This window comes from Littorina saxatilis, linkage group LG16 (genome assembly GCF_037325665.1).
Source record: "Littorina saxatilis isolate snail1 linkage group LG16, US_GU_Lsax_2.0, whole genome shotgun sequence".
NCBI classification, from domain to species: domain Eukaryota; kingdom Metazoa; phylum Mollusca; class Gastropoda; order Littorinimorpha; family Littorinidae; genus Littorina; species Littorina saxatilis.
The window spans coordinates 32,170,873-32,196,461 of record NC_090260.1 but is presented as its reverse complement, the minus strand read 5'-3'; the positions used below and the strand labels follow the sequence as shown (position 1 = coordinate 32,196,461).

General features: G+C 42.4%; 1 protein-coding gene across 2 annotated transcripts in view; it reads right to left on the bottom strand.

Moving 5' to 3' along the window:
* The window catches only part of LOC138950849 (uncharacterized), a 22,802-nt gene extending 862 nt beyond the window's left edge, over positions 1-21,940 (bottom strand). The window contains exons 1-5 of one of the 2 annotated variants that reach the window (XR_011450830.1): positions 21,832-21,940; positions 15,853-15,988; positions 12,473-13,265; positions 935-9,887; positions 1-903 (exon numbers count right to left, since the gene is read on the bottom strand). The exon at positions 1-903 is cut by the window's left edge and continues 862 nt beyond it. Coding sequence is in view for 1 of the 2 variants with exons in the window: in XM_070322565.1 (XP_070178666.1) it covers positions 8,203-9,887; positions 12,473-13,265; positions 15,853-15,969 (2,595 nt within the window). In the remaining variant the exon portion in view is untranslated. Of the gene's footprint in view, positions 9,888-12,472; positions 13,266-15,852; positions 15,989-21,831 lie in introns of both variants that reach the window. The other variant, XM_070322565.1, reaches the window with a different exon arrangement.
* Positions 21,941-25,589: the final 3,649 nt, after the last annotated feature.

The following is a 25,589-nucleotide window of genomic DNA, read 5'->3' as shown; positions in this document are numbered from 1 at the left end:
AAAAGATTAGTAAGAAACGGAAGGAATTCATAAAGTTGAAGAAGGCTGACAAAATATAAAAATAAAATGTAATCAAAATGGAAAAAAGACAGATTTCATTTTAATGTGACTTAACATCTAGTATTCAAACTTAAGTGTGCAAATCGTTATTCTTTAGGATAAAACGGTGAAAACTATGACAATTTAATGTTCACACACACACACACACACACACACACACACACACACACATGTACGCACACACGCCTCTGTGCATGTACACGCACATGCACATGTATACACACACACACAGTGTCAATACACGGAAGTTTTTCACTAGGTTTATGCTATTCAGCATGTACACAAGATAAGGCACGATTGTATTTGTCCAGGTTACAAATAAAAATCTTTTTATTCAACCATACACATGTACAAAATTCGATCAGAATTCACTGAAAGTAAAACACATAAACTACACTACGGCCTATTTTGCTCATATTAATAGCTCACATAAGTGAGTCTGAAACAGAATACAACCCTCAAGGAATAAAATAGCTTACTCTCTTAATACATGTAATCGCACACTGTAGCCGGATTCTTCAACTTTCTACCATCATCAGACCTAGGAACTTGGTGTATTTTCAGAAAAATGAGCGTACTCCAAACCGCATTTGAACATCCATGTTTCAACATGCTTCACACGCGTCCGTCGCACCGTGAATTAAGTTTTCAATACATTCAAAACAAACGCTTCTTCCAATGTTTTATATGTCAAAATACTGGATCGGCTTCTTGGTGTGCTTGTGAAGCAAAGTAGTCTTGTAATTTTTCTCACTGGTCGTACTGATCATAGTCCAATCATGCGTACAAAATACGGCAAAATCGTATGGGTTCCCAGGTCTGCATCATATACACCAGATACACCTGTTCATGTTTCAATATACACCAGATACACCTGTTCATGTTTCAATCTCCCAACCTTAAGAGCAATGCGTTCAGCACAAGAATTTGCAGTTGTAATATAATCACTCATTAACAATATTTCTGAACAGGCCTGAATTCACACACAAAAAAGGGATATATCCATTCACATTTCTAAGGATGAATTTATCGCAACCGATCTTAATCTAAGAGAGGATATATATAAGCCTAAGCAGCAGTTTTGTTGGAAGAATTATAACTTCATAATTATCATCATAACAAAAGTAACCACTTAAGTGCGTTCTGAGCATGTTAGTCTGTCCTGAAGATATGTTATCGTACATGGAATGTCACACTTTTTTTTGTCTTAAAAAAATGAACAACATCTGAACAAAATTGTTTATGTTACGGTCGGACCCCCCCCCCCCCCCATATTACTAATTATGTACTTTAGGATTAAAACCCGGCATCCTAGTTCAAGAACAACATAAAAACCATTTCTCTTCCTAGTACTCAAGGTTCATTGTCGCCGTAAAAAAATAGAATTAAAATGTTATTACTCGTCCAAGTTATCGTTCACGCCATAACAGCTCATATCAAATCAAAAAGAATTCAAAGAAATAGACTGATACAAAAAAATTTCCCAAAGAATTAAATAATTTTAAATGTTTTTGTCAGCTGAACAATAAAATAAAATAAAATAAAATAAAAACCAAGCTGTGTTTTAATTTGTAATTTACACACACACATATAAAAACATATATAGAACTTTTTGTCTTGATATGTCAACTTGAAATTTGCACACCCTGGATAAAAAAAAAAGACACTGTTTTCCTTAAAAATAAAAAGTACAATTCATTCACGATTGATGATTGTTCAATGTTGTACGCAATGTTATATCTAATCAACTCATCAAGCATCTATAGTACGCAATGTTATATATCTAATCAACTCATCAAGCATCTATATGAATTTTTTGGATTTTTGGAACATTCATGGTCTTTATTTAAAACTGTGCAAAGAGTACTTGCCTGAAATAATTATTATTTTTAAAAAAATCATCTAACCTGGTAAAGCATAAAAATCAACTTAATAACACAAAGTTCTAAAGATCGCCATATGAAAGAATAAACGACGCGCGCAGTGGCTTGGTGGTAAGAGGTCGGCCTCCCAATCGGGAGGTCTGAGTTCGAATCCCAGTCGCTGCCGCCTGGTGAGTTAAGAGTGGAGATTTTTCCGATCTCCCAGGTCAACTTATGTGCAGACCTGCTAGTGACTTAACCCCCCCTCGTGTGTACACGCAAGCACAAGACCAAGTGCGCACGGAAACCATCCTGTAATCATGGGTAATGGAAACACGAAAATACCCAGCACGCCTACTCAACGAAAGCGGAGTGAAGCTGACTATGCTCTCAGAGTATAGTGTGGGGAACCCAAATGGGCAAACGAGCGCACACGTAACCAGAACGTTCTGGAACGCTGAAGAAGAAGAAGAAAGAATAAACTATGCGCAAAGAAGACATGGTTAACAAAACACAACACAAAATTCCACCCTTTTCTCAAGGTCCCACTTAAATGTCATCATAAAACTTGCACATGCACGCAATGAGCACATGTGAGAGTGTAACCAAATTGACCCCTGTCAAATAACAATCACTTGAGCAAACCCACCACCATATGTTAAAAACAAATCTTGAACAGGTATACAATAAAACACACAAAAAACAACTGTTCTGCCTGAACAGCAGTATGCTCAGTCTTTTGCCCTCGATGCGTCAACTTTATGTGCAGACCCAGAGACGGAAGCCATGTCCCACCCCCGTGTCATCACAATGGCACATAAGTGCAGGTGGCTGAATACACCTAAACACGCAGACACCTGGGTAGCGCGACTCCGTTGCTGCTAGCTTTCCACTGGGAGGAAGCGACCCGAATTTCCCAGCGATGGGACAATAAAGTAATGAAAATGAAAAATGAGAAATGAAATGAAAGTCATTCATCAAACTCTCACCTCCATGCTAATCCAATTCTTCTTCTTCTGCGTTCGTGGGCTGTTTTTTGCTCGAGTGGAATTTTACATGTATGACCGTGTTTACCCCGCCATTTAGGCAGCCATACGCCGCTTTCGGAGGAAGCATGCTGGGTATTTTCGTGTTTCTATAACCCACTGAACTCTGACATGGATTACAGGATCTTTTCCGTGCGCACTTGGTCTTGTGCTTGCGTGTACACACAAAGGGGGTTAAGTCACTAGCAGGTCTGCACATAAGTTGACCTGGGAGATCGGAAAAATCTCCACTCTTAACCCACCAGGCGGCAGCGACCGGGATTCGAACCCACGACCTCCCGATTAGGAGGCCGACGTCTTACCACCACGCCACTGCGCCCATCTGCTAATCGAATTCAAACAATGTATCAAAACAAAAATCAATTCAACAAAAAAAGCGACGAGAGAAATAATAGAAAAACAGAGAAGAAATGAAAGGAAAGATTGAAAGAAAGTTGAACACTTTCAGGATTTGCACTGGAAAAAAAAAACAATTACTGAAAATTTTTTGGTAAAATCCTAAGGAAGTCCAGAAAACTTTCAAACTTCATTTAAAATAATGCAATCTGATGTCAAATGTGAGCCCTTTTTTTTTTAAAGTTTCTCATTTCATTATTTTGTGTAACTCCACAAATTCACTGAAAGCGAAACATGGGAGCCCTCATTTTACCTGAGCACAGAGACATTATTTTTATACCTCCCTTGTTTTCTCCTAGCTAAATAATACTACTGCAACTGATATAATGATGTCTGGAGAGAGACATGTTTGACAGTAAGGAATCGTCATCATGCCAAGGGACCTAACCCTTGCAGATTGATTACTGCATTGACAACAGATGCCATGGATCGTTTCCCTTGGTCCAAAAAACTTTCTTTCTTTCTTTATTTGGTGTTTAACGTCGTTTTCAACCGTTCAAGGTTATATCGTGACGGGGAAAGGGGGGAGATGGGATAGAGCCACTCGTTAATTGTTTCTTGTTCATAAAAGCACTAATCAAAAAATTGCTCCAGGGGCTTGCAACGTAGTACAATATATGTATGACCTTACTGGGAGAATGCACGTTTCCAGTACAAAGGACTTAACATTTCTTACATACTGCTTGACTAAACTCTTTACAAAAATTGACTATATTCTGTACAAGAAACATTTAACAAGGGTAAAAGGAGAAACAGAATCCGTTAGTCACCTTTTACGACATGCTGGGGAGCATCGGGTAAATTCTTCCCCCTAATCCGCGGGGGGCCTCTTAACAGTCAATCTGTTTCAGATTTCATAGAAATCAGTGGGTTTTTTTTTTTTTTTTTTTTTTTTTTCAAGAGACAAACAATAACAAAACAAAACAAATGAAAACAACATACATACACAAACAAGCAAAAATGACCAACAGTTTAAAAAGCAGATGAAAGGGTTACACTTTTTTCCGACTGAAAAATAACTAGTCTGACGTGAAAATTAGACGTAAAGATTTTCCGATCTCCCAGGTCAACTAATGTGCAGACCTGCTAGTGCCTTATCCCCCTTCGTGTGTACACGCAAGCACAAGACCAAGTGCGCACGGACAAGATCCTGTAACCCATGTCAGAGTTCAGTTGGTTATAGAAACACGAACATACCCAGCATGCTTCCTTCGAAAGCGGCGTATGGTTACCTAAATGGCGGGGTTAAAACGGTCATGCACGTAAACTAAAACTCCACTCATGTAAAAACACGAGTGTACCAGGGAGTTTCAGCCCATGAACGCAGAAGAAGAAGAAGAAGATGTAAAGTTAAAGGAACAAATCTCTAAAATCAGGACACAAACAAGCATTCAAAGGCATAAAAAGTAATATACAGTGGAAGACACTCTATTTTAAGACTTTCTTTCTTTATTTGGTGTTTAACGCCGTTTTCAACCACGCAGGTTATATCGCGACGGGGAAAGGGGGGGGGGGGGGGGGGGGGGGGGGAGATGGGATAGAGCCACTTGTTAATTGTTCCTTGTTCACAAAAGCACCAATCAAAAAATCGCTCCAGGGGCCCGCAACGTAGTACAATATATCACCCTACTGGGAGAATGCAAGCTTCCAGTACAAAGGACTTAACATTTCTTACATACTGCTTGACCAAAATCTTTACAAACATTGACCATATTCTATACAAGAAACACCCAACAAGGGCAAAAGGAGAAACAGAATCCGCCAGTCGCCTCCCACGACATGCTGGGGAGCATCGGGTAAATTCTTCCCCCTAACCCGCGGTGGTACTTTAAGACTTCCTCAGGTTTAAGAACTTGTGCTGTCAAAGATGTTCTCTTCATAATGTCTTAACCCTTAGGCTGGTTGTCGCGACATATGTCGAGCTACATTACGTATACTGTCACCTGGTTGTCACGACATATGTCGCGCTACTGGCTCAGTCTGTTTGGTCGGTTCCGATTACCTCCCATGGATGCGAAAACCTATATGACCGTTTTTCTTTATTTTTCTCTCTGTTAATTCACCAGTGGCTATGTAACATGTGTTACAGAATTGCACCAGTGTAAGGGTTAAGATTTACCTCCATCTTGCAAGGCCCAATTTTCTGAGATTTTGGGAGAGCTGTAAACGGAGGTGTTACTGTATTACTATTAGAAAGCGTTAAAAACGTTTTGCAACAATTTACAAATCAGTCCATTCATTTGATACAAAGGAAAATAGAAAATCGATTCAAAACTGCAGCATTTTTTTGGAATGTTAAATGTATACATGTGGATAAATACAGGGTACAATCTTATGGACTTAAATACATCCTTTCTTTTTATTTTTATTTTGCATTGAAAAAAAAAAAGAGAAAAAAATGTCCATGAAATATGAAAAGAAAAAACCCCACAAGGCAAGAGGTGAATCACATCTGTACAATTTCGTTGTAAAAATCTTTGACAAGCTTTAAAACAACAGTTCAATTAAAAACAAAGCAAACCATTAAGTAACCAAGCTAACAAACTCAAAAGAAACAAGTCGCGTAAGGCGAAAATACAATATTTAGTCAAGTAGCTGTCGAACTCACAGAATGAAACTGAACGCAATGCCATTTTACTCGTAGCATCGTCAGGCCACCGCTCATGGCAAAGGCAGTGAAATTGACAAGAAGAGCGGGGTAGTAGTTGCGCTAAGAAGGATAGCACGCTTTTCTGTACCTCTCTTTGTTTTAACTTTCTGAGCGTGTTTTTAATCCAAACATATCATATCTATATGTTTTTGGAATCAGGAACCGACAAGGAATAAGATGAAAGTGTTTTTAAATTGATTTGGACAATTTAATTTTGATAATAATTTTTATATATTTAATTTTCAGAGCTTGTTTTTAATCCGAATATAACATATTTATATGTTTTTGGAATCAGCAAATGATGGAAAATAAGATAAACGTAAATTTGGAGCGTTTTATAAATTTTTATTTTTTTTTACAATTTTCCGATTTTTAATGACCAAAGTCATTAATTAATTTTTAAGCCACCAAGCTGAAATGCAATACCGAACCCCGGGCTTCGTCGAAGATTACTTGACCAAAATTTCAACCAATTTGGTTGAAAAATGAGGGCGTGACAGTGCCGCCTCAACTTTCACGAAAAGCCGGATATGACGTCATCAAAGACATTTATCAAAAAAATGAAAAAAACGTTCGGGGATTTCATACCCAGGAACTCTCATGTCAAATTTCATAAAGATCAGTCCAGTAGTTTAGTCTGAATCGCTCTACACACACACACACAGACAGACAGACACACACACACACACACACACACACACACATACACCACGACCCTCGTCTCGATTCCCCCCTCTACGTTAAAATATTTAGTCAAAACTTGACTAAATATAAAAAGGCACGTAGAATGCAAGGCACAACCCTTAGGCATGAAAAGACCTGAATCAGTGAATGCAATGATAACACACAAAAATTGACATTGGTCCCGTATATTCAAATTTCTCTTCATCGAGGCAAGATGACCATACAAAAAATCTGGCTGACTTTGGTAAGAGTGGTCCACTTTTCATAAGGCAGAATGGAAAAACAACCTCACAAATAGTTCAAGACCCCTCCCCGCCCCTCCCTTCTTCTTCTTCTTCTGCGTTCGTGGGCTGAAACTCCCATGTACACTCGTGTGTTTTTTTTTGCACGAGTGGAATTTTACGTGAATGACTGTTTTTTTACCCCGCCATTTAGGCAGCCATACGCCGTTTTTGGAGGAAGCATGCTGGGTATTTTCGTGTTTCCATAACCCACCGAACTCTGACATGGATTACAGGATTTTTTCGTGCACACTTGGTCTTGTGCTTGCGTGTACACACGGGGGGGGGGGGGGGGGGGGGGGGGGTGGGTGTTCGGACACCGAGGAGAGTCTGCACACAAAGTTGACTCTGAGAAATAAATCTCTCGCCGAACGTGGGGACGAACTCACGCTGACAGCGGCCAACTGGATACAAATCCAGCACGCTACCGACTGAGCTACATCCCCGCCCGAGCTTAAGACAATCTCATTTTTAAGATCTGATTTTCTCAGATTTTGGGAGGGTCTTGAAAAGGGAGTGACGGGCAAAGTGGCGCAGTGGTAAGACGTCGGCCTCCTAATCGGAAGGTCGTGAGTTCGAATCCCGGCCGCGGCTGCCTGGTGGGTTAAGGGTGGACATTTTTTCGATCTCCCAGGCCAACTTAGGTGCTGACCTGCTTCGTGCCTTATCCCCCTTCGTGTGTACACGCAAGCACAAGACCAAATGCGCACGGAAAAGATCCTGTAATCCATGTCAGAGTTCGGTGGGTTATAGAAACACGAAAATACCCAGCATGCTTCCTCCGAAAGCGGCGTATGGCTGCCTAAATGGCGGGGTAAAAACGGTCATACACGTAAACCCCCACTCGTACAAAAAAACACATGAGTGAACGTGGGAGTTTCAGCCCATGAACGCAGAAGAAGAAGAAGAAGAAAGGGGAGTCCACTTTAGTTTTTGTACAGTGGAAACCCCTAATTCAAGACTCTCCGCTTTCAAGTCCTTAATTTTTTTCAGATTTTCTGTTCATCTTTTCCGTGCGCACTTGGTCTTGTGCTTGCGTGTACACACGAAGGGGGTTAAGTCACTAGCAGGTCTGCACATAAGTTGACCTGGGAGATTGGAAACCGTAAACAGACTATTTTTTTTTTGTTGGGCCTAAAAACTCTCGTCTAAATTTAAGACCTGATTTTTTCAGATTTTTGGAGGTCTTAAAAGGGGGGTTCCACTGTAAAACATGTGTTTGATTATGCACATTCAGAACTATCAAGAGGTTCTGTTTTCACCGCCACGTTCCCTGACCCCAGGGCAACTCCGCTGTTCAGCTCTGTTCTCATATCCTCCATTTCCTCTCCTACACCTGAGTCTACCACAGCGCTTGCGGGAGACTCGATGACGTAATCATCCGAACTGGGTTCTGATTTGATGCGAACGTTCAGACCATTTTCTGCTGCTGACGACAGTGAATTCCCCTTGCCCTGGAGTAAACTCTTCACAAGTCCGCTGGAAAGAGAACCATCGAGCAAAGCTTGTGGAAGGGTGAGGCCGCCACCGTCGGTTTCTTTCTGAGAACACAGCTGAGCGATCGCCTGAAGATTAGCTGAAGCTTCGCCTAGCCGACGGGCTCCGAGTGCCGCTAAGTCCGCTTCACTGTGACCTTCACTGTTGTTGTTGTTGTTGTCATCGTTGTTGTTGTAGCTGTTGCGGGTCATAGTGAGGAGTGATTTCAAGAGACTAACGCTGGTCAACTGAGCCCTCAACACCTCTTTGCTTTCCGATTCCATCTCGTCCTCTGTATCTTCCGTAGCTGGCGATACAGCCATTTCAGAATCTGCTGTAGGTATGACTTGACCGTCCTCTCCGATAACTTCTGGATGGACGGCCTGCTTGTGACGCTTTACTGACCTTTTGTGGCAGAAACAGTGACCGCACAAGTCGCACGAAAAGACTTTCCTGTCCGGAGTTTCGATCCGTGTGCGTTTGGGTTTGTCTGTGGGTGTTCCGTTCGTGTCGAGGGTTTTTGATTTACGCCTGGAAGATTTCTTTGGAGGGTTCGAGGCCTGTTTGGTGGAGGAGGTGGGCGCGGAAGAAGTGTTCTCGTTTGTCGTATCGACGGAAGATAGTCCAAGAAGATCCGGGGAAGACTTTTGGTTGGAACCATCACTGGTCAGTTTGTCCTCTTCAGACTGAGAAGTGCCGTTCCCTTCACTCACTTTAACTTCATTGCCATTTTGGTCAGCAGCTTTTTCAGCAGGTTCAGACACATTCTTGCCACTCTCAGCTGAGCTAATTTCATTATTATTCAATCTATCTGCTATACTGTCGCCTTCACCTTTGCTGGCGTCTGCTGACGCAGTGAGCGAATCAGGAGGAGAATTTTGAGCAGATTTTTCTCCGTTCTGTCGTGCCGTTCCAGTTACGCTGGTTTTCTCTGCAGTCACTGCCACGTCAACTGGGGGTACGTACGATTCCAAGTTGTGGTTGATATCTTCTTGCAGGTTCACCTCTTTGGAGCCTTCAAGGGTAATATCAGCCTTCATATCTTCTTGACCTTCGACGTCGCTACGATTGACCTTTCGGACCTTCTTGAGCTGGCTGAAGTGGTTCCGCTGATGCCGGTGCATGGTGCCGCTGTGAGCAAACGCACGACCGCACACGCCGCACTTGAACGGACGCTCGTTAGTGTGTGTGCGGAGGTGCTCGAACAGCTGCGAAGCGTGAGTGAAACGCCGCGAGCACACCCCGCAGGTGTACGGTCGCTCGCCCGTGTGCAGTCGCTTGTGTTTGTAGAGGGAGCCACGGTACATGAAGTCCTTGCCGCAGTCGTTGCAGCGGAAGGGGCGTTCCTTGGTGTGCGTGTTCATGTGTTGATAGATGTTGGACTTCTGGGAAAAGCGCTTGTCACACAGAGTGCATTGGAAGGGCTTCTCGCCTGTAGAAGTCATAAGATGGATTTGATTGTAGTCAGGCAATACAGAAAGCAAAGCTTCCACACACGCTCGCAAGCACACACACACACACGCAGTGAATCATTGAATGCACGCGTTTGCACAGACAGAAAGACAGACTGACATGCAGACAGACACACACGCAAGTTCACAAACTTGCATGAACACATACACTAAAAAAAAAAAAGAAAGAAACACACACACACACACACACACACACACACACACACACACACACACACACAAACAACAGTGTTGTTAGGCCAAAAAGAAAAAGTCTGTTTACGGTATCCCGACGGACCCTATTTTTTCGCGCAACCCTAGACTTAGCAATGACACATGAAATTTTGAAATGAATGGTTGAATGACAAGAAACACACCATTTTAAAGAGATCAAAATTCTGAGCACATAGCAATTTGTTTTATTTAAATCGGTGCAGTAGTTCTCGAGATATGGTCATTTTAGTTGAGAAATTTTGGGCGTCATTTGAGGACAAAGCTAGTAGGACATAGACTGATTGCTGTGGCAATGACATGAAATTTTGAAATTGATGGTTGAATGACAAGAAACACACCATTTTAAAGAGATCAAAATTCTGAGCACATAGCAATTTGTTTTATTCAAATCGGTGCAGTAGTTCGCGAGATATGGTCATTTTAGTTCGAAATCACTTTGCTTTGAGCGAGCCGAGATCGCAACATCTTCAGGCTTTTGATCGGCCGAGTTTCGCATTTTTCGGGTCCAGTTTTGCGCAGCATAATCGTTGGGAATAAGTCATTTCTCGCTCGATTCTTTTGATTTTTGGCTTAAATGAAACAGAAGTTAATGTTTTATAAACTGCATTTGAACCGTGTATGCCGATGGAAGTTTTCAGACCAAATTTTAGTGAAACTCACACGAGTAATATTCACCGTCATGCTGACGGAGATGTAGCGTCCGGTGGGTCGCGGTTTTCTGTATGGGAAAGATGTAAAGCTTTCTCTGATTGGTTGCAAAATATCACAGCCCTCCAATGAAAATTACGGTATTCCCAGCAGTTTGAAATAAACTGGTCGTCTGCTAAGAGTGACGCGAAAATGGCCGCGAGAAGCAGTGAAGACGAACACGCACTTTCCCACTCAAAATATTCCACAACACATCTTTTATTAATTTCATACAGTAAACTTTGTTTTTGAATCATTTCTTTATTCATTCCTTTTTCATTTGATACATAATTTGTGACTCACAAACATCTATTATGCCAATTATTTTTCACTCAGAGTGAACAAAAAGTGCTTTTTCACTGTGTCCTCAGTTGACGCTGGGCGATGTGGCAATGCTACTAGACTTTTATTTGGCATTTGGGAGAAGAAAAAAAGTCTTTGTTTTTTGGCAAAATAACTTAAAAATATGGTATTTTGGAGAGAAAAAAAAATCCCGACCTACCGACCCTATTTTTTTTGCCTATGTTACCGTAAACAGACAAACAATTTTTGGGCCTTACCAGGACTCAAGTCTTTTGTCACTGGCGCATACTTTTCTTGATCTGAGGCATTGTTCTGACCCTGGCCGTTTAACCGTGTCATACTTTTGACATGTGGGAAGTCTTAGCCAGGACACCTAGACCTGTACATATAATTTAATCCAGGTCCAACTGACCTACTGTGCTCCTCTGGGAACATCACTCACACATGCATGCACGCAAGCATGCACAGGCAACACATACACACTCGCAGTCGCACACAACTACAACAGTGTTGTTGCCAGGCCTCGGTCTTCGACGCATTCCTTTCTGATTTGACGCATTGGACCTAGCCTTGTCCGGTCGTTGGACCGATAGTTTTTAAGTTTTGGTGGTCAACTGACCGATACATATTCGTACAAGGTCAGCAATGAATGGAATGGGCGTTGCAAAGTCGGAAAACAAACCCCGATCAAAATGCTCATGTTCACTACGAGTGAAAATGCACTCGGTGCTGAGTCCGTGTTTGTCGTCATTGACACTCGAGGCTGCGTTTACGGAAATACCCGATCCAGCCGGTGTACCTATTTACCAAAAACGGCTCAAAAAGCGGAAAGTTCATCAATATAGTACTACTACGGCATGGTAATTTGGACCTATTGTTTTTTTTAAAGCCAGGACATTTGGACCTATTATTGTTTTTTAGGGAGGTGCAGATGACCTATTGTCTTCTTAGGCTTGCAACAACACTACTACAAGTACAAGACATATGTGACACCGTTTGTAGATCAACAAAAAACGGTAAAAACTACTTGGCCTTACTGCTGGTTCTCTACCTTGTAACCTTTAGGTTTAACTGGAAAGAAATCATCCTTCTTTTCTTCCAGCCAATGAAAACGCATATGCGTCTGTATACAGAAAAAACTCACTTAAATCCAGGAAAAAAAAGTTACTGACCTACACACATTTTTGGAAATAATTCTTTTTTTTTTTTTTTTTTGCCTTATCATACTGAGTCCTCCTGATCTTGCTGTCCTTACTGTTGTACTATTTTTGTCCTGCACCATCACTTGTAATCATCGATTTCCTAAAATAAAAAAAAATTAAAAAAAGGTCAGTTGTCTTACCTGTGTGTGTACGCATGTGTTCCACGACGTGACTCTTGCAGCCAAACCAACGCGAGCATATACCGCACTGGTACGGCTTCTCTCTTAAGCGTTTTGGCTTTGCTTTTGGCTTATCCCCCTCCTCCTCTACCCCCTCCTCCTTCTTCTCCTCGCAAAGATTTGTCTTCTTCTCCTCCTCAGCAGCCACAAAGACTTGCACCGCAGCGGAAGTCGATTCGTCGGAAAACGGTTCTGATAAGTTGGGTTTCAGGAGCCGAACTCTCTTTGGAGCGGACGGCTTTCGCCTCGATCCTTGCCGTTTTGATTTAGATTTGACGTTTGAATTAGCTTGAGCTGAGTTGCTTCCCCTTTCTTCTGTGTCCGCGGTCCCTTCTGCGTCGGCAATGTTGGGGTTTTCCTCAATGTCTTGCGTGGGGCAGAAGTTTAACGGTCCTGGTATATTGGGCTCTCGAAGGCTGACTGGTCGACTTAACAACGCTGCACGCAGTAGAGTGGAACTGGACTGTCCGAGCAAAGCAGTGGGTTTCACGTCTTCGTCTGTTTCACCATTCTCGTCAGCAATACTGCCGTTATCTTCTTCAACTTCAGCTGTTTCTAGTTCGTGATTCTTGCTGTGCGTACATTTCTTCCGATCCTTCAGACGAATTTTACCCCGCAGCAGTAAGTCTGTGGTCGCAATGACATTTTTGGCTGTGTTCTTGATGGCCTCTTGAAGGTAGGGGTCATCGAGTTCATTTTCAGTATCGCTGGCTGCTGCCTCTTCGTTTGCTTCTGTCTGAGCGTCTTCTATGGCCTAGAAAGTATACAGAAATAAAATCGTTAAGTTTTTTTTTCCACCAGTGCATCAATTCGACAGCTAGTGAACGAAAAACAAAACTAACAACTGCAGCTTGACCATCTAGCGATTGACCAGAGGAAGAAAACGATCAACTGCAAGACATGCATAAGTTTTCATATAACTGGCAGTGCTACTGCTGTTGTTTCATCCAATTCTGTTTTGGCATTATCTACAGTCTAAAAGGTAAAAAAAAAAATATTCTTAAGTTTCTGCTTAACGAATGCCTACCCCAACACTTAAACCAAATGAGCAATTAGCAATTGAAAGAAGGGCATCTGCTACTGCTACTTTTTGTCTATTTCCATAAAGCATATTTCATAGCCAAAGAGACAAAGAAAGAAACAAGAAGGGCAAAGCCCATACGACTCACATGCTTTACACATTTTTCCTACCAAAATACATGTGACCTTGACCCAAGGTCAAGGTCATCCAAGGTCATGCAACACAAAGCTGTTAATTCAAGACATAGGAAGTACAATGGTGCTTATTGGCTCTTTCTACCATGAGATATGGTCACTTTTAGTGGTTCACTACCTTATTTTGGTCACATTTCATAAGGGTCAAAGTGACCTTGACCTTGATCATATGTGACCAAATGTGTCTTATGATGAAAGCATAACATGTGCCCCACATAATTTTTAAGTTTGAAACAGTTATCTTCCATAGTTCAGGGTCAAGGTCACTTCAAAATATGTATACAATCCAACTTTGAAGAGCTCCTGTGACCTTGACCTTGAAGCAAGGTAAACCAAACTGGTATCAAAAGATGGGGCTTACTTTGCCCTATATATCATATATAGGTGAGGTATTCAATCTCAAAAACTTCAGAGAAAATGGGAAAAATGTGTAAAATAGCTGTTTTTTAGGCAACATTTATGGCCCCTGCGACCTTGACCTTGAAGCAAGGTCAAGATGCTATGTATGTTTTTTGGGGCCTTGTCATCATACACCATCTTGCCAAATTTGGTACTGATAGACTGAATAGTGTCCAAGAAATATCCAACGTTAAAGTTTTCCGGACGGACGTCCGGACGGACGGACGGACGGACGGACGGACGGACGGACGGACGGACGACTCGGGTGAGTACATAGACTCACTTTTGCTTCGCATGTGAGTCAAAAAGGTTTGTTTCTTTTTTTACTGCCAATTTAAAACTTTAACCCACAGTCAACAAAATGCACAATAAATCATCAACTGTAAGAAATGTATCTTTAAATGCATAGAACAGCACTCTACTAAAAAGTACAAGAACAATCAGAAAGTAAATAAATGAAGAATTCTGTATTGTAACAGAATACACATTGACACAATGAATGAATAAAAAATATTCATACATAGCACTGCATCCTCATTTCATGATCTTTAAACAAAAAGCAATGAAACAGCTTAGCACAAATTGGAAATGTGGAATGGAGGACATGCTTTAATTTCATTTCATTATTGTATCATTCCATTGCTGGAAAATGGGCGGTTCTGGTAAGGTTATGCCCCTTCTTTCTTTCGGCTGGTAACAGGCGGAACCTCGCGGCAAGATCACACGAGAAAGGAAAAAAACAAACGTGCATTGGTCCCAAATAGCATGTCGCTTTGGTAACAGTTCGTGTGTAAGTCGTGCATTTTATTTATACGGTAAAAAGACAATGGTAACAGGCGGAACCCCGCGGCAAGATCACAGGAGTTGTCTCGCGTTATCACCCCAGAAGCGCTCATTGCAGCAACAAGAGTTGCGCTACCCAGATGTGTGCATCGCCATGTTTAGGTGCTATATCAGCTACCTGCATGTCTGGCAGAATGGGCGGGGAAATAGCTCAGTCGGTAGTGGCGCTGGCTTCAAAACCAGTTGTCGCTATCGGCGTGGGTTTTATTTTCCAGAGTCAACTTTGTGCAGACTCTCCTCGGTGTCCGAACACCCCCGTGTGCATGCATGCGCACGATAAAGAACCCAAGTTCACAGAGAAAGTCTCAGGGCTTGGAAACATGAATACACGCATGCAGGAAAAAGAAAAAAATATGGGTAGCCCCGTATACTGTATGGCAGCTCGCTTTCCCCAGGGAGAAAGCAGCCCGAATTTCCATGAGGGTAACCTCACAGGACTATATAAAATCTTATCCTTATCCTTAAGAGCTTAACAATTCCAAGCCATGGCGGTAACACAGGGGTAGAAGATGAATACCGTCTCTGAGTCATCACAATAAGTCGACCCATAACTGTCCCGGCCTGGATTTGAACCACTAAGTTGTAACCAAAGGATCATAAGTTCAGTGCTCTACCAAACCAAATGCTTTAAAACTGACATTAGTGAGAGACTTCCAACAGTTTAATATTAGCGCAACAAACCACTTCAACAAAACAACAATATGCTATTTAAAGTGAGGGGGAAGGGAGGGCAGATTCGATTAGGGGGTGGGGCAGCATGGGGAATTTGGAGGGGGAGAAGGGAAGAGGGGGAGGAGGCGGGGGAGGGGACGGAGGGCAGTAAGAGAGGGGAGGAAGGGGGGATCCCAAACATAAAGTGTCTGCAGTGAGTGAATACTACTAACCTCTCGAAGGAAGCTGTCGCTGAGGGAAGCGGTGGTGTCGACCTCGTCCACCACACAGTAGGTCGCGTCCACTCCCACCAGCACCAGTCTCCCCTCCTCATCCGCCATGGACACCATCCTGGGAGCCGATCAGGATCTAAAAACAACATTGAGAAAATTATAATCGTGGTACAGTGGAACCCCCCCCCCCCCCCCTTTCAAGACCCTTGACCTTCGTGTGGTACTATCAATTGACTTGTGCCACCATCCAGCCCCTCCAAATTCTACTGGCCTGGGTCAGAACAAATATGCGTCGATCAAATAGTATGCGTAAATCACCGAAGACCGAGGCCTGGGAACAACACTGAAAATGGCAATCAAAGTAAAAGATAGACAGACCCCCCCCCCCCCCCCTCCCCCCTCCCCTCCCCTCCCCCCCCCCCCCCCAAGTGAGAATCCCTCCCTTTTAAGACTTTTTTATTTTTTTTATTCCTTATATTTACAAATCAAATTTTCTACTTGATATTTGAAACTCAAAAATTACAAACACTGATCCCCGACAAGTTGTCTTTCTAAAAATACTAACACACATTAAGACCCTGTTTTCTCTGATTCTCCGACCTGATTTTCTCTTTTTTTTAAGGTCTTTTTTAGATTCAATTGTGAGATTTACCCTGTCACACGGGCGACCGAGTTGTGGAAAATAACTACGACAAGTCTGCGACTCAGTCTCATGCGATTCCCTCGTAGCTTTGAGCTTTAGAACTTGTTCTATTTTTGCGACCCAGTCGTAAGTCAATCGCAGGGGCAGACCCAATCAGAACGCGTCATTGCGGCCTTCACGCCGTGACATAAAAAATGGCGGACAGCGCCTCTTTGTCGATTCAAAACTTGTTGGAAGAATAGTTTCTTACTCAGATATAAAGGAGACGTTTTAGGCGTGTACAGTGGTCGGGAACCATTATTGCAACTGTCTGGGAACTTTATTTCTCGCAAAGGTGTAATGCTGAAAGGTATTTTTTCAGAAAGGTAGAGCGATGTTCGAACATTAGCGTCTGCTCTCGCAAAGCGCGTTTGCCGTCCCGTTCACTGTGACACATCACTTCCGCCCCGCTCGCGTGGAGTTATCGTTCGTTAATCGTTAGTCAATCGTTCGTCGTGTGACGTGTCAATGGCCTACGATGTGATGTGCAATCGGCTCAAGATTGAATCGCGCGATTGAATCTCAACGATTGAATCGCGTGTGTGACTTTAACTTTAAGTAAAAGGTGCCACTTTACAACCTTCATCAATTGCAGTTTGAATGCATTCAACTGTAGCATATCAATTTCATATTACTGTATTAGTTACTCAAACTCAAAGAGGAAAAGCTGTTCACGATAATTGTTCAAATAATATTTGTATCACTATCACTAAAATTGTTTTGAACATTGCAGCAGTTTCTGCCCCGATCATGTGAATCAAGACAAACTTCAATCTAAAAACCCTTTGTATATTTCCTCAGGAGACAGAACTTTTAGTTTTACATGGCGTCAGTATTTACCTGGTGACGTCTTCTCAAACTTTCTCAATTTTGATGTCAGAAATTTAACTTTCGAAGGGGAAGAGAAACTGAAGAAGAGACATTTTGAGGTGTTGTTATTTTTTTATTTTTGCTTTCATCGATGTCGTATCTCATGAACACTCAAAACCAGCAGCAACAATACCACCCACAGTCAACCCCATTATCGATGTCACAAAATGTATGATCACATGAATAAACATGATTCTTCTGACGTTCAGGAATGCTAAATTGAGTGTGGCAACAAAAACCTGTATCAAGTGTAAATTTAGGCCTACATTATTTAGTGTGCATAAGAGAATGACAGTCTGAAATTATGAGAAAAGAACAGGCCACTGACACTACAAAGGACCCCCCCCCCCCCCACTTTTTAACAAAGACCTTCAAAATCTGAGAAAGCATGTCATAAAAGGATGGGAGTTTGAAAACGGACTTTAAGTTTATATTTCATTTTCATTTCATTTTCATTACTTTATTGTCCCATCGCTGGGAAATTCGGGTCGCTTCCTCCCAGTGGAAAGCTAGCAGCAACGGAGTCGCGCTACCCAGGTGTCTGCGTGTTTAGGTGTATTCAGCCACCTGCACTTATGGCAGAATGACCAAGGTCTTTTACGTGCCATTGTGATGACACGGGGGTGGGACATGGCTTCCGTCTCTGGGTCTGCACGTAAAGTTGACCCGTGTCCGTCCCGGCCCGAATTCGAACCTGCGACCTTCCGATCACAAGTCCAGTGCTCTACCAACTGAGCTACCGCCTGAGCTAATAATAATATGCTTTTAACAAACAATTAATCTGAAAACTAGACGAGGGTCTTAAAAAGGGGGTGTTCTATACATGTATTTTCAAAACAGGGGGTCTAAATGTTCCGTATTCCCCGAATGGCCCCGTTTTTCCTTCCCAACCCTAGAACTTTAATTTGTTGACCCTTCAAAAAAATTATGAGTCATAAAAAGACAAAACTCAATTTTGCAGACTTGACAAGAAAAGTTACTCTTCACCAACATGCAGGGGAAATAGCTCAAGTGTTTTTTGCCTCGTCAACTCATTTGAAACAAAGATTTGTGGTTTTTTCAAACTGAATTTTCAAATCCATGGCCGTATTTTCAAAGCGACGCATGATGTTTCAACATCGTAGTAAACCAAAAGTAGGTGAAATCCCGTTCCCCTATTTCTTGTTGTGAATAAAACTACAATTTTAGACTTCTCTTACTCAGGTAAGCTCGACATAATTGTGCAATTTTACGTGATGTTAGCATCAGGCGGTGCTAAAAAATTACTGTATACATCCAATATTCTGTTTAAGTGGAATAGAGTTCTATTCCACATCAAGTAATTATAAGCATGTACAATGTACCAATTGCAATGTTGTTCCGAGAAACAGGAGACAATAGGCAAGTTGGACCGGATTCAAAATTATATATATACAGTGGAACCCCCCCTTTTAAGACCTCCAAAAATCTGAGAAAATCAGGTCTTAAAAAGGAGGGAGTCTTAAAATGGGGGTACATTTAGAAAGGCTAAGAACAAAAAGTCTGAAAAAAGGGAGAAAGTCTTAAATTGGGGGGGTCTTAAAAGGGGGGTTCCACTGTATCGGTCTAAATTTCCTGCTGTTATGACAAAAGACATCCAGTGTGTCAAAACTTTGAAAATTCGACCGGCCTGGGGTCAGAACAATATGTAAATCAAAAAAGTATGTGTAAATTACCGGAGAACAACACTGAAAATGGCAATCAAAGTAAAACTTGAAGTAATAGATAGACGCCATACATTCTAAGGCCAAAAAAAAAAAATGCTTTGGTTACGGTTTCATGGCCAAAAAAAATAGGGTAGGTAGGTCGATTAAACTTTTTTTGTTTTTTTGTTTTTGTTTTGGTTGGTCCCTCTTGAAATGATAAAAATAGTTTTCGAGAGTCATGCCAAAGTCCAGTTCGAAAGAGTCTTCGGGCTCGGCACTTATTTTCGTCGACCCAACACATTTTATCCCGAACAGTTTGCCGTCCAAAGTTGGATGAAAATCATGAAAAATGTCCACCAAGGTTGCACTCTTCGAGTACCGACTTATCAGTCGTGTTTGTTCGATATGAACGCACTTTCCGAATACGATTGCAAATGCAGACGACATCTTTTTACGTTCGCGCAACGAACGAACGCACGAGACTGACTTCCCTTGGATATGGGAGTTGTAAAAAGCGGAGTGGTGTCCCTTGTCGGGCTTGTTGTTGTCTGCTCGCCGGCGATCGATGTTTTCTCTGTGCCGTGGTGTTGTCGTTTTCGGTGGGTTTTTGTGTGTGTGTGTGGTTTTTTTTGTGTGTATGTATGTGTTTGGTTCATTTTATTTTTAGCTTTAGGACCAAAAAAAAAGTTTAGGGTCGGCCCAAAAAGTTAGGGTCGGTCGGGAAACCGTAACCAAAGCATTTTTTTTTTTTGGCCTAACACAGTAACTGTAATAGGTTGAGAGAAGATGGCTTGACAATGGCAATGATTTGTTCATTGATTAAAATTTTGACAGTGTTTTTTTTAAGTTACAAAAAAATCTTCCAAGTCAAATATAAATTAGGTCAATACTTTTAAATAGGGTTAGACTAGAGAAAGACAGGTGAACAAACACACTTTCTGTTCATTCTTTGCATATTATATATTCACTGTTGTTGTTGTTCTTGTGGATTTACTTTATTGTCACGTGTGGGTTTTTTTTATTTATTTATTTTTTAGCTTTTGGTTTGTTTTGGGTTTTTTCAGGGGGTGTTGTAATAATCTATTCTTGTGGTTAAAAAACAAAGGAATACTGTACTCACCGATACAAGAACGAGACAAGACGGTACAAATTTTCGCTTATGGAAGCTTCATCAGGAAAAACAAGAACACAAAAGACAACAAAAAGCAGACGTAACACGGAACGAACAAGGTTTGAAAGAAAATGGAGGGGAAACACGTAAAAAAGGGAAGGAACTCTAGGAACGGAAATGAATGAAAGGGGAGAGAAGTGGTTGGATGATGTCATGGGCATAGGCATACTAGACTAAAAGTGATACACATTCATAAAAGAGGGGGGGGGGGGGGGATGGAGGGAAAAAAAAACAAGGGGGGGGGGGGCCCGGGTAGCTCAGGTGGTAGACTTGTGATCGAAAGGTTGCTGGTTCGAATCCGGGCCGGGCCGGACACGGGTCAACTTTATGTGCAGACCCAGAGACGGTATCCATCTCCCACCCCCGTGTCGCCACAATGGCACGTTAAAGATCTTGGTCATTCTACCATAAGTGCAGATGGCTGATACCATCTAAACACGCATACATCAAAAGCCGTGAGGGCATAAAAACTTGAATCGTATAAACCAATTCATGTCCAATGTATAGGCAATTACTTTTTTGGGAAAAAAAAAAAAAGGGGGGGGGGGGGGGGGGGGAAACAAACGAAGGCATGGTGGTGTCAAATACTCAGACAAGTGAGAGAAAACTAAGGCCTACAAAAAAAATAGCATTTTTAATAGGTGTGGTTACGGTAACCCGACCTACCCTATTTTTAGGGCCCGACCCAATAACTTTTTATTACATTTGTCAAAAAAAGAAAAAAAACTAAAAAAAAACGAGTGCAGAAAACGCAATGAAAGCAACAGCGCTCGAGTCGCACACTTATTTTCCTGTCAAGTAGGTTTAATTTGTTGTACACATTAGAAAAAAAAGTTTTAAAAAAAAAAGTGATTGCCTACCTTCCTACCCTATTTTTTTTGGCTATGTTACCGTAACCACAGCTATTTTTTTTTTTTTGGCCTAACAACCATGTCATCAGCATGAACAAGATTTTTCTGGTTGATTCTTTTCTCTGTCTTCTTTTATTTATTTTTGCATTTTAATTTTGTCAGCACAAGCAAAACCACAAGAGAGAAATCACCCTTAAAAATACAGTAACACGTGCACTTTCAGCCGTTTTCAAAGCAGCACTGACACCTTCTTGCTTTAACCTACATTTTAAGAACAACAAACGACCGCATTCCAAAGCATCAGACGAAAATAGGCGGCTGTGACGTGGCCGCGCACGCAGCAGTCACGCGCACCTCGTTCAGACACGTGCGACACACCAACATGTCGTCTGCCCTACATCGCCCGCAAAGGGGAAACATGCACGCACAGCAAACCACACACACACGATCGCATTTCAGCGCACTGCTTCTCTACTAACGGCGCACCGAAACCCGATAAAAACCGAAGAGAATAAAGCCCCGCGTACCTGTTCACGTACAGAGGTCGTAATATCACGTGCCTACACTCAAGAAAGACGACATTCCAAACAGGACATACCGCTACGCTGCGCGACACTGCACGCCCATTTTCTGTGCGACCAGCCAGTTACCGCTTCAGTGGTTTCACTACCAAAAGTTCGCACAACTCGATCGAAGAGCCCTAACAACTAGAAAAGAACACACGATAACACGTAGACTTACCTGGTTGTAAACCCTTCTCCAATATTTTGCCTAGTTCCGTGTAATTACGAGAAATATTTCAGTGTCAACACAAAGTTTGCGACGATCGGCACGACCACTGCTTGCCCCATGACGGAAGTGACAGGCGGCCTTGAACTCGGTGCGTGCGACTCGCTTTGAGGCCCATAATGGGATATCAAAACAAGTAAAATATTCAGGGACATGTCGACGCATCATAAAATGGAACAAAAATTTCTGTATGGGCGAAGTATTTTGATTAATTCATTACCTGATATTCTGTAGTCCTAAATTGTCAATTTTTAACCCAATTTCTTAAAGCGCCGCTTTGTTGTCACTCAGCCACAGAGCAATGTTCGCTACACACTTCCCTTACAAGGCCTCAGACATTGCCATCGGCACGACAGACAAGAAGTCAGCAACAGTGTTGCAAGTGACATGTGACACAGTTTCAAAAAGCTCGCTAACTGTGTTTGCGATCATCTATTTTCTGATTTACACTGAACCCCGCTGTAATTAGGCAGACTGGCGACTAAAATTCGTGACGGTTTCTTGACCAGAAATGAAATTTACCTGTGGAGTGGGTAACACACGGTGACACACAATCACTAAAGGGAAACAACAACGATATTATTGTAGGAGTGAAAATGGCAAAGTTAGGTCCCTTTGGTAGGGTAACGGCCACTACGGCTATCAATGTGCCTGAGGTGTTTACACCATTCATAAGTTCCCCAAAAGTATGAGATTAGGAAGTTACTAAAGCATTATTTTTATTCTAATTTATGACTCACTGGGGTGGGTTTTTTTTTAAAGTAAGCAAAATAGACTGAGGGCTATGGTTGCTAGAACGTCACGTTTCCGCAATTCTTTTGTTCCCAGAGCTATCCATGCTTTCAACCAATCACATGTTAGAGGCCTCTATCATGTTTCTCTGTCATAATTATTACTGTACTCTGTTGCTGGGTTATCTGTAATGTATGTATTTTTAGTAACTGTATTACCGTAGCCCAAATGTGCGGTGTTCTAGTCGACATGTGGTGCTTTGTAAACCTTGTGTGTGCGTGGATGTGGAGGTGGACTCTTGGACGTCTTTTTGTTATTGGAATTATGGTTTTTGTTAATTTGTATTGCTGTTGCTGTTGTTGTGTGAGTGAGTTGTGAGTTGGCAGACTTGACTTGACGGATGACTGTTTGCGTTAGTGAGACTGTGTTTAGTATGCATTCTTATTCTTTTGATTGGAAATGAGTATTGTTACAACATAATTTCCATATGGATTAATAAATTTGAGTTGAGTTGAGTTGAGTTGAGTTGAATATATGTCACAGCGTTGCATATGATATGGGTCCTGAACCTGACATTTAGGTTCGGGCCAGGTCCCGCAAGTGTTGCTGACATAGTGAAGCAACACTTAATCCGGCTTACTCCCGGTGTAACACGAGAAAATTACTCCCACGAGATTTTTACTCCGGAGTCAAAATTACGTACGAAACTATGATGTTACTCCTTTTACGAAAAAAAGTACTCCCCCAAGGCACGAATAAGTTACTCCCTCTACGAAATGTTTACTCGCCATTGTGTTTACTTCCAGTAAAAATTTCGTTGGCGAAAATGGGATGCGGGCGAAGGGATAATGCCAATATGTGATCTCGCGCAAACGAATGACACGAGAAAATTACTCCCCACGACAGGTGAGTTCCGAGTAAACATTTCGTACAAAAATGTTACTCTCCTGACGAATAAATAACGAATAAATTACTCCACCCTAACACGAGCAATTTAACTTCCCATGCCAGGTGTACAAAACTTTTACCCCCTTGTCCCCTGTTAGTCTTGGTGGTGGAAGGGGTGGACTGAGGGTAGCGCGACATTCGTTTGCGCGAGATCACATATTGGCATTATCCCTTCGCCCGCATCCCATTTTCGCGTACGAAATTTGTATTGGAATTTAAAAAAATGGGGAGTAAAAATTTCGTGGAGGGAGTAATTTGTTCGTGCCTTGGGGACGTTTTTTTCTCGTACGAAAAGTGTACTCGGAGTAACCAGCAGGCAAAGAAGACAGTTAGTAAGGAATGCGTTGGATTTCAGGTTCTGTTTGCAAGCACTTGGTTTTTCTTCACAAATAGCATCAGTTCAAAACCAAATCAATCCACGAATTACGTGATGAAGCCCTGTTGTACGCTGCAGGTGGACGCCATTGATTCTCCAAAGCCACTGAAATTTCTTTCCTTCTGAAGATCCTGCTCACGGCCAATCAGTCTGGTCGGTCAGAAGCAACCTTTACATCGGTACAACGTCCCCACATTCTTTTGTTCAAAGGTGGATATCTCAGCTTCCTTTGCCGCTGTCCTCCCTGAGGAAGGGAGGGGGGTGGGGTGTGGAGAAAGAGTGACGGGTGGCTTGTTTTGGCGTCACAGTACTAGTCGTTGTATGAAGTCTTATATCGCGCTCGTATCTCCTGACTCGGACTCAAGGCGCAGGGTTCTATTAATTTTATGCCGTGTGAGATGGAATTTTTTACACAATACATCACGCATTCACATCGACCAGCAGATCGCAGCCATTTCGGCGCATATCCTACTTTTCACGGCCTATTATTCCAAGTCACACGGGTATTTTGGTGGATTTTTTTTTTTATCTATGCCAATACAATTTTGCCAGGAAAGACCCTTTTGTCAATCGCGGGATCTTTAACGTGCACACCCCAATGTAGTGTCATCCCGGAAAGGGGACCTGGGAACAGAAACAGTTTGCACACTTCCGAATTAGCCCCGCGGATCATATCAAAGAAACGTCACATTCTGAACTGAAAAAAAACTGCACATTTTAAGTTTCGTACAATGAGAGATGTGTGTGTGTGTGTGTGTGTGTGTGTGTGTGTGTGTGTGTGTGTGTGTGTGAGTGTGTGTGTGTTAGATCCTTCCTTAGGTTGTCTTCAGTCGAGCGTTTGAAAATGCCTGAGCCTGAAGGCAGGTGTAACTTACACCTCTTGGTGTCGGTCTGCCTTAGAGATGAGGACGACAGTTGGCCAGATGGCTAGAATAGCGCGCTGCATTTTCGTGCATAGAACTAAGGCGCGTCTGCCGCGACGGTGCCTGAGCTAAACACTGGCGGGCACTGCTCACAGCCAAGCACACGGCACTGTAAACATTCCCCGTCCCTTCACCTCTCTCGCCACCATCCGCCCTACCCTTGGTCGCGGCATGCCCAGGCTGTGGGGTGAATTCTCAGACTGTGTGTGTGTGTGTGTGTGTGCAACAGTAGGCTAAGTGTATGTGTGTGTGAGAGAGAAAAAGAGCCTGAGCACGTGAGTGTGTTTCATGTGTTTGTTTGTGTGCGTGTGTAGATGTACTGTGTGTAGTGTGTGTGTGTGTGTGTGTGTGTTCATTTCAGATGTGTTCGGGTTTTTCGGTTTAGAGGCTCGAGGGTGTATAAGTGAGTACGTGTGCGAGTACGCCGATGTGTGTCAGTGTGTGTGCCGTGTGTGTGTGTGCCAGTGTGTGTGTGTGTGGGGGGTGTGTGCGTGTCAGTGTGTGTGTATGTGGGTGTGTGTGTATGTGTGTCTGGGTTCGTGTGCGTGTCAGTGTCAGTGTGTGTGTGTGTCTGGGTTTGTGTGCGTGTCAGTGTGTGTGTCTGGGTTTGTGTGCGTGTCAGTGTGTGTGTGTGTATGTGTGTTTGTCAGTGTGATACTGCTGACTGACCTATACGATATTTTGTTGACACATAGCCGTCACAAAATCAGCCGTAACGTGACCGATGCAAA